Source organism: Eschscholzia californica, unplaced genomic scaffold, assembly GCF_041429995.1.
Source record: "Eschscholzia californica isolate CP2 unplaced genomic scaffold, dmEscCali1.0.p SCAF_1, whole genome shotgun sequence".
In the NCBI taxonomy this organism is placed as follows: Eukaryota; Viridiplantae; Streptophyta; class Magnoliopsida; order Ranunculales; family Papaveraceae; genus Eschscholzia; species Eschscholzia californica.
The window spans coordinates 16,204,951-16,218,662 of record NW_028238198.1 but is presented as its reverse complement, the minus strand read 5'-3'; the positions used below and the strand labels follow the sequence as shown (position 1 = coordinate 16,218,662).

General features: G+C 36.2%; 1 protein-coding gene across 2 annotated transcripts; it reads right to left on the bottom strand.

Moving 5' to 3' along the window:
* Positions 1 to 1,804: 1,804 nt before the first annotated feature.
* Positions 1,805 to 8,036, bottom strand: LOC147564557 (uncharacterized). Of its 2 annotated transcripts, XR_015227600.1 has the most exons (3): positions 4,472 to 7,991; positions 2,946 to 3,051; positions 1,805 to 2,765 (listed from the first exon to the last, which is right to left on the bottom strand). XR_015227600.1 is itself a non-coding variant. In XM_086647713.1 (2 exons), exon 2 carries the CDS (start codon positions 5,974 to 5,976, stop codon positions 4,801 to 4,803), a length of 1,176 nt encoding a protein of 391 aa, XP_086503839.1. In that variant the 5' UTR covers positions 5,977 to 6,606; positions 7,458 to 8,036; the 3' UTR covers positions 3,700 to 4,800. The 2 variants fall into 2 exon arrangements, 1 of the variants encoding a protein (XP_086503839.1); XM_086647713.1 differs by lacking the exons at positions 1,805 to 2,765; positions 2,946 to 3,051 and having other exon boundaries at positions 3,700 to 6,606; positions 7,458 to 8,036.
* Positions 8,037 to 13,712: the final 5,676 nt, after the last annotated feature.

Below are 13,712 nucleotides of genomic sequence, written 5' to 3'. Positions count from 1 at the left end.
TAAGAAAAAAGTAGAACTCAAATCTCCACCTTGATTTTGTTAATGTTCAATAGGAGGATTTCTGAAGATTAACCACAACATGTGAGTTCATATTTAAGTAAACCCCTCTTTTAAAGAAAATGAAAGATATAAAGACTTACATGATAAAAATTTGTTGTTCTCTTTCTTCCAATTCGAAGAGGCACACATTTTTTTTTTTTCTTTTAGGCATTTCTACGAACACTTAAAATTTAAGTTGTTCCACTTAAAATTTAAGTAAACCCTTCTTTTAAAGAAAAGGAAGAAAAGAAAAATGAAAGATATAAAGACTTACATGATAAAAATTTGTTGTTCTCTTTCTTCCAATTTGAAGAGGCACACATTTTTTTTTCTTCTAGGCATTCCTACCTCGAATGTCCACCTTGGTTGTTAATTCTTACCTCGAATCCACCTTGGCCTTGGCCATGTTTAGTTAGAGGAATCTACAGATAAGTCTGTATTTAAAGAGAAGGAAGAAAAAAAAAGTTTCATGTGAAAGAGTGATTAGGGAGAGATAGTTAGGATTGTAGGAAGACTTTTAACGACCCTCTTTATTCTTTGAAAAAAAAACAGTCTTCTTTATTATTTAATGATATTAAATTTCATTTTATGAGGGCCATAGGAGAGAGTTCAACCATTGCCTTAATAGCCCTCTTTATTCTTTTTTTGGGCTTACCCCCTCGTCACTAATTGGTAATTGAGTTTACCCCCCTCAATAATGGGTAATTGAACTTACCCCCTTGGACTTACTATTAGTGACAAAAACACAAAGGCTATGTTTGGCGTACGTGAAATAATTGCCACTAACAAGAACAACAATTCTTCAATATGATTCATATTAGGGATTCTACCTCATTTTATTGTTTGATTTGGTCAGGAATATGATTAGCAAAGATTGATTTTATTTATATAGTATTTACTTTCTGATTTTATATTCACATACCAAACATATCCTCAGTAGTTTTGACAAAAAATCTAAATTCATGGGGGTAAGCTCAATTACCAATTACTGAAGGGGGTAAACTCAATTTCCTATTAATTTTGAGGGGGTAAGCTCAAAAAACCCAAAAAAAAACTGTCATCTTTATTATTTAATGGTATTCAATTTCATTTCACGAGGTACATTGATATTAGGGTGAACAAAGTTATGTTGCATTGAGTGGGTGAAAAAAATATTTTTTTATAGGTAGGTAATAGATCTAGTGGCCTAGATTTAACAAAAAAAAGTCAACGAACGACCGGATTTGTCTTTCGACTTGTCCCAGTCAGCAAAAAACTTTGCGTTTTATATAATAGATATGAGAGAGGTTAAGGATTCGGGAATCCATCGAGATATATTTGCTTAGATGCTTGTTTGGGTCGATTCTCAAGTTTGAGTCTTCTCGACTCTAAATTAGATGCTCTAAGTGCTAGATATACCTAATGGTCATAACTAGTCAAAGGGTCATCATATTCCATTAACATCGAGTCTAGATCGGAAAGATCGATTAACTAGTAACTATATGACATATGCTTGACATAAGACATGAAACAAGTTTAATCGATTAACCTAACATGATAGAGATATCAAACATACTAATCTAATCAAGCAAACACATACATAAACATATCAAGATTTCATCATAATCCTCAACAAGAGGTTTAGCTAGACATGGAGAGATTCTTGAATTCAAGCACAAATGAGAGTGTGATTAACATTATAAACACCATAAAATCCATAATCATACTAACTTTATTTTAATTTCTCTCTCTCTAGGTTGTATGTAGCAAGAACAACTAGTAATCAAGCTTTAGAAGGATTATTTATAAACTTTGAATCAAGAATGAGAGTAGTTATTCATAAAGATAATCAAATCAAAGCATAATAACATGAATCACTCATATTAGGTACTTTATCTCTCTAAAATTCATCACAAGCAAGTTCAAATAACTCAATACAACCTAAAGAATAACTTAAAAAACCTTTGAAATCAAAAGAAGAAGAAGATACAAATAAAGGAACTCAAGGGAAGCAAGAGGGGTGTTTGGACGACCAAACCCTATGCAAAACAAGCTTTCCTACGCCATTAATGGGCTGAAAAAGCTGCTGGCCGAGCTGGGTAGCCATGGCCAAGAGCACCAAAGCATAGCCAACCCATTCTTCACCTTCTCCACCTTCTTTGTTTCACTTCCTTTTGATTTCTTCTTGTTTTCCCTCTCTAGATCTTTAAATCTCCATGAACCCTAGCCTCCATTATCATTTTCTCTCTCTAAAGTTCAGCACATAAGTAAGAAAATGAAGTCTAGAGACCAACTTAGGGCATTAATATCTATTTCATACTAAAAAGACTACTTTGCCCTTCTTTAGTAGTTATAGCCACTCCTTTGTCAAGCTTGACTTCTTCAAGTTATTTTGACTAATTCAATGACTCCATTTAATTCTAACTTGAATAATGGGCTCTCTAACTTGACCAAAGGGTGCAAATGACAATTTTACCCTTGTCTCCTAACTTGCTCATTTCTTATGCTTTTCATCTCTAGTCTTCACCAAAGTGACAATCATGTTCCCAAGACTTCATAGACTTTCTCAAACTATATTTTGACCCTCTTAGGTGCAAATGACCATAATACCCTTGGTGAGTCCTTATCTCCTTACTTGCTCCCTTTTGCTCCTAGACTTTAAGGACCTCTTCTTAGATTCTTTTAAGTGCTCTTGACTCTTCTAGAGTCTCCTTAGCTCATTTCTTTGCGTAGTTCTTTTATGGTACCTTGTCATGAATATAAACATATCTTATTAGAATTGAAGCATAAAATAGACTAATTCATCTAAGTTAAGTGACCTAAATGTGATGTTTTCACATCACATCAAACATCCCCAAACTTAGGCTTTGGTTGTCCTCAAACAAACAATAGAAAATTACACATTAAAGCAAAAAAATCTAACTCACTTTCGGAGGAATCCCGGTTGCATTTAGCCTATGCAATAAGCCTTTAAACGCTTAGGTTACCCCTAAAGGACGAGTGTTGTCTCGTAAGGGTTTCCAGTGAATACACCTACAAAATTCAAGATTTCTAAGAGAGATAAGAGTTCAACTCTCGATGCAAATAAGGTGATGATCAACGAGTGAGAGGCTTAAGTATGTCAAACATATGAATCAAACCAATAAATACAAAAGCATGCTAAGAGCCTCCTCACTATTAATTTCATGCTCAAATGCAAGTGTCCCATCATCATGAGTATCATCCAAGTCTAAAGTAACAAAACCTTATTTCCTATCATAGCACATTTCGCCTCGACTTTGGCCTCACGGTCATACGCTCTTAAACATGAAATCACTCAAAATCGAATCGTAATGGTTCACTCTCATGTGTGAGCATGGAATAAAGTAAACTCAACACATACAAAAGTAAATGAGGATAACAAGTTATAAAACGAAATGATCTCTTTGGAATGGAAATAGCCACTAACTGAATGGGGAAGCTCACTCACTCTTCTCGCCCACTCTACCCTCTAATAGTGTCTCCTAAATGATACAAGAACACTCAAACAACCTTTAAACTTAACTTCTTGCATTGAATACTTTATTTTCATAACACTTACACAAACACAAAATAACACATATAAACAAACTTTCTTCCTTTTTTTTTTCTTTTCTCTTTTTTTTTTCCTTTTTCCTTTCTTTTTCACTTTTTCACTTTCTCTTTTCTCTTTTTTTTTACACACAAAACTAAACAACAAAAACCAAAATACAAACTAGTATTCTCAACAAATCACTTTCACACTTTGCTTTCACATTCTTTATTTTTTACGTTTCATGCCTTCATTCTCAAGAGTAGTATGATGAATGGATGGTGGAGTATCCATTTCTCTAAAGTTGACACTATTATCGGGTTTTATGAACTACAAGAGTAAGGTTTATTCGCTATCCTAATGTCACTCCCAGTGGCTAAGGAAGTTGAGCTCATGAGATCGTCTAAGCTTTATTGAAAGTTGCGAAGTTGAGTAGCTCTTCATTTTACTCGGAGTTAGCTCGGAAGAGTACACTCAAAAGTAATAGAAAGGCTCAGATATCTCACATGGGTTTAAGTCTCCACTAATGACTATTTTAGGTCACTTAGAAGTGTTCCTTCTTCCTTAAGATGCTACTCACATGATAGGAAACCAACACCAAAGGACTTAACATTCATGAAAAGACTAAAAGCATGCATAAGATTTATCAAGAAAGAACCACATGCATCAACATACTCAAGAATACCACTTGAGTCATACCAAATCTACCCAAAAAATTTCAAATTTGGTCAATTTGTTGAACCCTCTTGTCTTTTGAAATCTAAGGTCGTGATGTCATGCGACCAAAAAGGTCGTATCCCCATCCCCAAACTTAAAACTAACATTGTCCTCAATGTTCTAAGCATATACTCACAAAAAGATAAGAGGTACAATAAGTTAAAGAGAAGAGTGGAAGGATATTACCATAGCCGACGGAGATAAAAATTGATACCACCAAGACTTATGTATTCGAGTTCCAAGTTGATGATAAGCCCATCGCGATCCCCAAACTTGGAACGAACCACGTCCCAAAAGTATACAAAGTGAGAAACCCTCCTAACACATCAATATAAAACATAAGAATGAAGCATAAGCATGACCATATGAAAATGACCACTCACGCGGGATCACTCGATTGCATCAAGCTATGCAACTAGCCTTTGAGTCTCTCGTATGCACGAGAGCACGAGTTTTGTCTCGTGGAGGGTTTCCAGAGATGATACCCACAAACATCAAAACCCATCTTAATCGGTTCAACGATCATAAAGCAAAAGACGAAAGATTGGGGGATCAACCCAAAGAAAAATATATACAGGTGCTAATCGTCTCACAATAATATCAACGTAAAGAAGTGCACGTGAGACGACAAAAGAAAAGAAGCCATCCCTAAACTTAGTGGGTGCACAATCCACTAAGTAGGCATAAATACAAGGAGTGAAGACTAAGAAGTCATCAAAAGGATCAACATACAAGTATAGGGTCAAGAGGTCAGTCGAAGGCATAAAATCATCTGCAAGCTTAGTGGATAAAACATCCACTATGTCTATAGATGTCTTCGGGAAGACGTCTGAAATGTCCCAAAAGGGATCAACAATCGAATATGAGATTGTGTGGAAGGTCAGACGAGGCTCTAAGGATAATGCAGTAGGCTCGGGGACCAAGTTAAGGTCCATGATTTCCTTAGGTAAATGGTCTGACAAACTATCCAACATGTCTCTAACTACTACGTCATCAATATCCTCAAAGGCATCTAGAGCCTCGCAGTCAGTTATAATATCAGGTCTTCCTAACATGGCATCTAAGACTAACTCCTTACAAGTGTCAAAACTCGGAAAGTTCAGAATAGTGTCATTCCCAAACTTTCTCATATAGCCATCATTTTGAACATCGAAGTCTAGTGCAATCCTATCATGGTGAGACGATAATGGTCCAGGTAGCGAGCAATAAGGGTCATCGATCAATTCATGCTCAAAGGGTCTACCAAGAGCATCTTCGACATTTAAATTAAGACTAGGGTTAGGTATATTATCCTCACCATCATTCCTAGTCTCCTCTTGAGTTTGGGGTGGGAAAACCCCTTCCTCGTAGACGATAAGCTCCGACTCAATTCTATCAACAATTTTGAGAATCCATTCCGTGATCTCAGTTACATCTCGATTAAATCTAGTCTGGTACTCTAAAAATGCTTGGAGACTATCTTGAGAAGTCTCCTCGTAATAAGGCATATGAGTATAACTAGATGAAGACTCTCGCGGAACACGGGGCATGGGACAATACTCGGTCAAATGGATTAAGCTTGCACAAATAGCACAAACCGGGTTAATGGTCTCCATGGTCCTTTCTTCACTACCTTCATGTAGATGCATAGACTCGACTCTTTGAGTGGAATCATCGAGTCGGGAATTTTCATCACTAAATGAGCCATTCATATATGCTTATCGATAGTCATGAAGACTTCGACATGGTCGATCAGTGGTAATAGAACTACGGGCATCATCAAATGACAAATTCATACATGAAGGGTGTGGTCAACCCTAATGTTTGTTGATAGTCTCGAAGACTCCTACGGGATTGGTTACTCTCATGCTCATAATCCCTAAGACCATATCCATCTCTAGTCTGACCGTCTCTATACATCTGTCGGTATTCACCCATGGTCATCCGAGGTCGGTCAGGTTCAAATCGCATATTTCCATTACTAGTCGGGGTGTGCCTATATGCATGTCTATTGTCCAGGAGACCTCTAGGTGATCGACTAGTATTAACGACATGAGGATAACTGATATACCATCATCATCGTAAGGCCAATCCTCATAATGATGTGCCATATGTACCAATGACATGATACTATGCAACTATGTTCAATGATGATAACACACAAGCTATAAATGGAAACTAACACTTTTCCAACCAACCACACATAAGTAAGAAAGAGAGAATAGAATACGATACTAGCGAAGGCCTCTTGCTTCGTTCCGCTTCTCACTTATCAACCCTTCTCGATTGCTTCCTTTTCCTTCGCTCATATGTCTCTTTTTGGCTCTTTTTGAAGAAGGTACCTAAGGAAAATAAAAATTAAGAAACCACGAAAAATATAAGAAAACAAAAACGCCTAAGTAAGCAAATAACCCTAAACTAATGAACAAAACAAACAACATATATCCAAACTACTAAATCTATCCCCGGCAGCCGCGCCAAAAACTTGATGCACCCGAAAGGTTGCACACCCAAGCGGAGGTATCAAGTAGTAACCCGGCAAAGCCGGGGTCGATCCAAGGATAGGTTGGTAACTCAGATATCGAAGGGGCTTATCCACCGATTTAGATATCAAAGGCTAACTTAGACAAAAAAAACAGTAACAAATAAAGTAAAGAGGGGGGGTTTTAATTAGGCATTGACCAAAAAGAAATAGAAGAGAAATAAGTAAACTTGAACTATTAACTAAAGATTCTTGGGAGGCTAGGTTTTATTCTAAATATGAGAGAGGTTAAGGATTCGGGAATCCATCAAGATATATATGCGTAGATGCTTGTTTGGGTCGATTCTCAAGTTTGAGTCTTCTCGACTCTAAATTAGATGCTCTAAGTGCTAGATATACCTAATGGTCATAACTAGTCAAAGGGTCATCATATTCCATTAACATCGAGTCTAGATCGGAAAGATCGATTAACAAGTAACTATATGACATATGCTTGACATAAGTCATGAAACAAGTTTAACCGATTAACCTAACATGATAGAGATATCAAACATACTAATCTAATCAAACAAACACATACATAAACATATCAAGATTTCATCATAATCGTCAAGAAGAGGTTTAGCTAGACATGGAGAGATTCTTGAATTCAAGCACAAATGAGAGTGTGATTAACATAATAAACACCATAAAATCCATAATCATACTCACTTTATTTTAATTTCTCTCTCTAGGGTGTATGTGGAAAGAACAACTAGTAATCAAGCTTTAGAAGGATTATTTATAAACTTTGAATCAAGAATGAGAGTAGTTATTCATAAGATAATCAAATCAAAGCATAATAACATGAACCACTCATATTAAGTACTTTATCTCTCTAAAATTCATCACAAGCAAGTTCAAATAACTCAATACAACCTTAAGAATAACTTACAAAACCTTTGGAATCAAAAAAAGAAGAAGATACAAACAAAGGAACTCAAGGGAAGCAAGAGGGGTGTTTGGACGACCAAACCCTATGCAAAACAAGGTTTCCCACGCCATTAATGGGCTGAAAAAGCTGCTGGCCGAGCTGGGTAGCCATGGCCAAGAGCACCAAAGCATAGCCAACCCATTCTTCACCTTCTCTGTTTCACTTCCTTTTGACTTCTTCTTTTTTGCCCTCTCTAGATCTTTAAATCTCCATGAACCCTAGCCTCCATTATCATTTTCTCTCTCTAAAGTTCAGCATATAAGCAAGAAGATGAAGTCTAGAGACCAAGTTAGGGCATTAATATCTATTTCCTACCCAAAAGACCACTTTGCCCTTCTTTAGTAGTTATAGCCACTCCTTTGTCAAGCTTGACTTCTTCAAGTTATTTTGACTTAATTAATGACTCCATTTAATTCTAAATTGAATAATGGGCTCTCTAACTTGACCAAAGGGTGCAAATGACAATTTTACCGTTGTCTCCTAACTTGCTCATTTCTTATGCTTTTCATCTCTAGTCTTCGCCAAAGTGAAAATCATGTTCCCAAGACTTCATAGACTTTCTCAAACTATATTTTGAGCCTCTTAGGTGCAAATGACCATAATACCCTTGGTGAGTCCTTATCTCCTTACTTGCTCCCTTTTGCTCCTAGACTTTAAAGACCTCTTCTTAGATTCTTTTAGGTGTTCTTGACTCTTCTAGAGTCTCCTTAGCTCATTTCTTTGCATAGTTCTTTTATGGTACCTTGTCATGAATATAAACATATCTTATTAGAATTGAAGCATAAAATGGACTAATTCATCTAAGTTAAGTGACCTAAATGTGATGTTTTCACATCACATCAATTGTATTATAAACGACAACTGTTTTGGGGAAAAATTACGTGTAATGTTGAATAAATTATATATAATGTATGCAGATTTATAAGATGTTTTTTATATTATTTATAAGTATATATAATTTGTAACAAAATACTAATATTTTACATTCCGTTATAAAAACATCGTACAGAAGATGTTTGCGTAATGTACTAGAACTTTAGTAAAAAATTTAAATGCTACTATTATGTATGTGTCATGTTCTGTAAACATCATGTAATGTCGTGTAAATTATATATCGTTTACATTCTGTTACAACTAAATCGTACTAGATCTTCTCTATATAAAAAATGATCTATAATTTATTATAAACGATCCGTAATTTATTTTAAATTATATATCGTTTGCATTCAGTTATAACAAATCGTACGAGATCTTCTTCGCATCAAAAATTGTACGAAAACCTTGATGAAGATTTGAAAAAAATGATCTAAAAATCAAACTCTGTAACCTAAAACTACGAAAAAGTAACAAAATACATAGAGACAAACACTTCTTAATCGAATAAAATAAATTGTAAAGATGGATTTAACTTTAACATCATAAAATCGGTTATGAATCTTAGAGAGAGAAAATACTGAATAATGATGAAGATTTGATTAGATGATACACAGAGAAATTTGATTATAATGAAATCCATGAACAAAGTTAAAGATGAAGATGAAAAACATTAAACAGAAAAGAAGAAACCAAAACCTTTAACATTACCTGAAAAGCAATATTAAATCTGATTCAGAATATGTTTCAATGGTACGAACAAAGACTTTCGAAATGTCTAAAACCTGATAAACGATGAAGGTGTTTACAGCTGCTCTAATGAAGATGAAACAAAGCTATCTGAGTTTAATGGAGGATTATCAGATGATTCAGATTTAGAGAGAGAGAGAAAATAAACAGGTTTCGGTTACTGAAGATATAGGTTACTTTCATTAGAAACATGATTGAAGAGAGAAGGTTGGAGATAAAAATGGAAAAAGATATTTTGGGATTTTGAAGGTAAATCTGTTTTTATATATAAGGAAGGTTAATTTAGGTATTAAGATATATTATGTATTCTAGGGATTTGTGTTTTCTCTCGAGATGGATACAAATGGACTAGATATCCATTTACATTAATATTTTGGTTTTGGAACTCTTTATAAGATTAGAGAAGACTAAATGTCTTATTAGGGCCCGTTTTTTGGGTTATCAGCCCAAAATATGGGTGATGTTAGGTGGTCTATCATTGCATCTAAAATGAAAGGAAGAATGGATAACGAAGTAAAAAAAAATTACTGGAACACAAAGTTGAAGAAGAAATCCATGGCAGAACAAACTAGTTATCCAAACAATAACAAGAACAAAAACAAAAACAAAAACAACAAGAATTATACTACTTCTAAAGTTGACAATTTCGGGTACTCGAATTATCTAAACTAGAATTCTATGTCAACGTTGTCATTACCAATTCATACTAGTTTTCAAGAAGATCATTTTAACACACAACAAAGACTTGTTTCTGACATAACTAGTGAAGATCAATTTCCATTGTTGAGTAGATTCATGGAAGATAATTCTGAATTCATTAGTAGCACAAACACAAACAGTCTTGTTTCATCAAAACTGAACGTGGTAGTTGGTAATTTCTAACATACGTATTAAGTTCGCAGACTTGCAGAAAGAGGTGATTGAAAATAAGACGGTAGTTGGTAAATAATGGGCCTAAAAGGTTACCCTAAATAGGTCTCCACCCGCAAGTATACGGGCGTCAAGTAATAACCCGGTAAGACCGGGATCGATCCACGAAGATAGGAAGGTAATACGAATATCGAGAAAGTCTAACCCACCGGTTTAAGTGTCAGTCACTAACTCAGACTAAAAACGGAAAGATAATAAGTTGGGTTTTTGGATTGATTTCAAATAAATAAACAAATAAGGCTAACTAAACTAAAGGTGAGAGATTCGGGAAGAGTCGAGCAAGAATCAAATGAGAGGGATACTTCGATCCACAAAATCGATGGTGACTAGTACTAATGATCTATAAGCATGAAAAGTTAGTTAACATCACCCATTTACTTGGATTGGTCAATGAACTCTTGGTTTAACTCAGATTCCAGTCCATGAACGGTCTAAAAACCCGGAAGATTTTATCATTAAAAGCAATAAAACTCTTTTGTCACATCAAAACATGTTTCACGAGTATCCGATTACAAAAGCTAGCTAGACATGGCAATACAAATATAAACGGAAGAAAATAAAGAAAGACACGAGTTAAGGTTGAAAATCTCCCTATTCCGATGAGGCGCGAGACTAAGATAGTCGGGATAAATAGTTCATTAAGTGCTGTTGATCTCCCCCTAGCGATGTCCTGATTTTCACTTAACAGTGCAGATTTGGTGTCCCCTTAGTGAAACCAGGGTTCCCTTTAGCAGAAATGTCTTCTTCTTCCTCTTAACAAGATCAACCATGAAAGCAAAATCAAGCTTTCTCTCTCTAAGATTTCTTAGCCAAATCTTCAATCAAACACAAGGACATTCAAGGTAAAGATGTTATAAGTGAAACCCCTATGGTTTCCGGTCAAAAGAGTTGCCGGAACCACCACGAACAAAACCGGCCAGATTCAAGCTTTCCGGCCAAGAAATTCCAGTCCCGAGCTGCTGTGTCGAATCCTTTAATCCCGAGCTGGTGAAGACACAGTCCGAGTTGAAGGAGACCCGAGCTGTTGCTTCTTCGAGCTGCTGTTCCTGTCGCTTTAATGGTGGTCCAACCTGCTGCAAGAGCAGCACGAGCTTGCTGTTCCCGTGCTTCCTTAGCTGTTACCACTCGAGCTCTTGCTGTTGCCGAAAACCCGAGCTGCTACCTGTTGGAGCTGCACCGGAGCTGGTTCCTGCGCCGGTGAAAACTCAGACGAACCCGAACCGTGCCGGCCAAGAGAACTTGGTCGGCAGCCTACTTCCCTTCTCTCCCTCTCTCTCCCTTAGGACCTCCAAACCCTAGTTCTCTAATTGAGAAGATGATGGTCCATTAGATTTTTTTTATTGTTCTTTTACCCAACCCTTGACTTGGTGGCCCATAAAGACTATTTTGACTTGGAGATAAAAGGGGTGCCTACAGTTTCTTCTTTTCTTTTTCATCTCGGCTTTTATTTTGGACTTTGAGTTTGGGCTTTTAAGAACCAAAGGTGTGCCTCCATAATTTTCTCTACATCCTCTAATTTCCAGCAAAGACCAAAATACCCTTCGACTTCTCTCTTCCATAACTCCTCAGTCCGTACTCTGATTCAACTTCTGTTTTTGCCGTCGGACTCACCATTGACTCCACTTTCCATCTAACCTCTGAATTTCACAAAATGACCAAAATACCCATGACGCTCTTTCCTTCCGGTCTCTTCCACATGAGACGAAAATGTGACGAATTGCTTCGTTTTATTCCGAATGTAATGCCAAACTCCAAATAAGCTTCCTAACAAGAAAAATACATAAATTATTAGAAATAAAACCCGAAACGAACTAACGCCACATCAGTAAAGTAAGCGCACGTTTAAAGCAAATGGAGGTAACTTTGGAAGCAACTGAACGTGGTAAACAACATGCAGAATTTGTAGCCTCATTGGCCAACCAGAAGGTAGAAGAGTTAGTTTCAAAAGTTAAACGACGTGAACTAATTATCACTTGTCTTACTGCAGAAAGAGAAAGATTAAAAAAGGAGGCTATTGAATTGAAGATGCACAAGAATGTGGAAACAAATTGTGAAACAGAGCAAGGAACTCTTATTCATGAATTGGAGACATCACTTGATAGAAATGAATCCTCCATCAAAGAACTAGAAGGTAAATTGTTAGAACAAAAACAGGTCATAGCTCGCCAATATAACGAGATAAACCTGCTCAATAAGCGCAACGAGCAGCTAAACAACGAAGCACATAGGCTAAAATCATTGGAGCAGGAGAGTGACCAGCTAAGTGAAGAAATTTATGTTTTGGATTCTGAGTCAGGTCATAGTGATTACTTTGCTGCAAATACGAAGGTTTTGTAAATGATTAACACAGTGGTTAATGTTTTTACCAAAGCAATTTCAAGCCAAATATTTTTTGAGTTGGTGGACAAGTTGAGCATGTGTGATATCTATGCACCAACTTGAGGGGGAGTGTTGAGATTCTTTCCCATATTGAAGTATTTCATATAATATCTTTACTATATTGAGATATTAGAAAATAGTAAATATTAGAAACTAGTAAAGATATTAGAAGCTATTAGATATTAGAAACTATTAGATTTTTTAGTAACTAGTAAATTGGACTAGTAGTATTCTAACTCTATTAATAGAGTCTTGTATTTCTTTTAAGATTCATCAAGGAATAAAATAATTTCTTTGATCAATTTCAACTCAACATTGCCTTCGGGGTGAACTATTTCGCCTGGTTTATGCATTCTCCATGCAATTCATACCTAAAATTAGTCGAGCGTATTTATATCTGAAAGTGATTGTTGGGTTCGGCTTTCCCATGCGCAAAGGTGATATTACTTCTCTTACCGCTTATTTTGACTCAGACTGGGCTGAGTCCCCTGATTTCAGGAAAACAACCTATGTAGTCCCTGTGTTTTTTGCTTCTTCTGTGCTAATATGAACTTCGACGAAACAACAAACTCTTGCTCGGTCCTGTGATGAGGTAGTGTATAAGGCATTGACCTATGCTGCCTCTTAGGTCCTTTGGTTGGCTTATCTCATGTTGAAGTCGGCATCCATGTTTCGCCTTCTCTAAAGCTCTTTCTCGATAACGTTAGTGCTAATCATTTAGCCAATAATCTTGTTATAACGGAAGGACAAAGCTTATTGAGGTCAATTCCCACTTCATTTGCGATTTGGTTAACAATGCCACTTTGGATTTGGTGTTTGTTTTTCTTTGCAGCAAACTCGTGCTTGTTCAAGTTCTTAAGTTTGAGGGGGAATATAAGAGTACTGAGGTGAACAGAGTGTAAAGATAAAGAGGCGCGGGGTTATGTTTTTCTTAGTTTTGTAACGATTTTAGTTAACGAGTGTGACAAGTGATCCAAATTTGAGCCGTGAAGAGTTGGTTTCGAAGCTGGTATCGCTCTCTACTTATAATGTTTCTACAGCTACGCCTACCTCAACAAGTG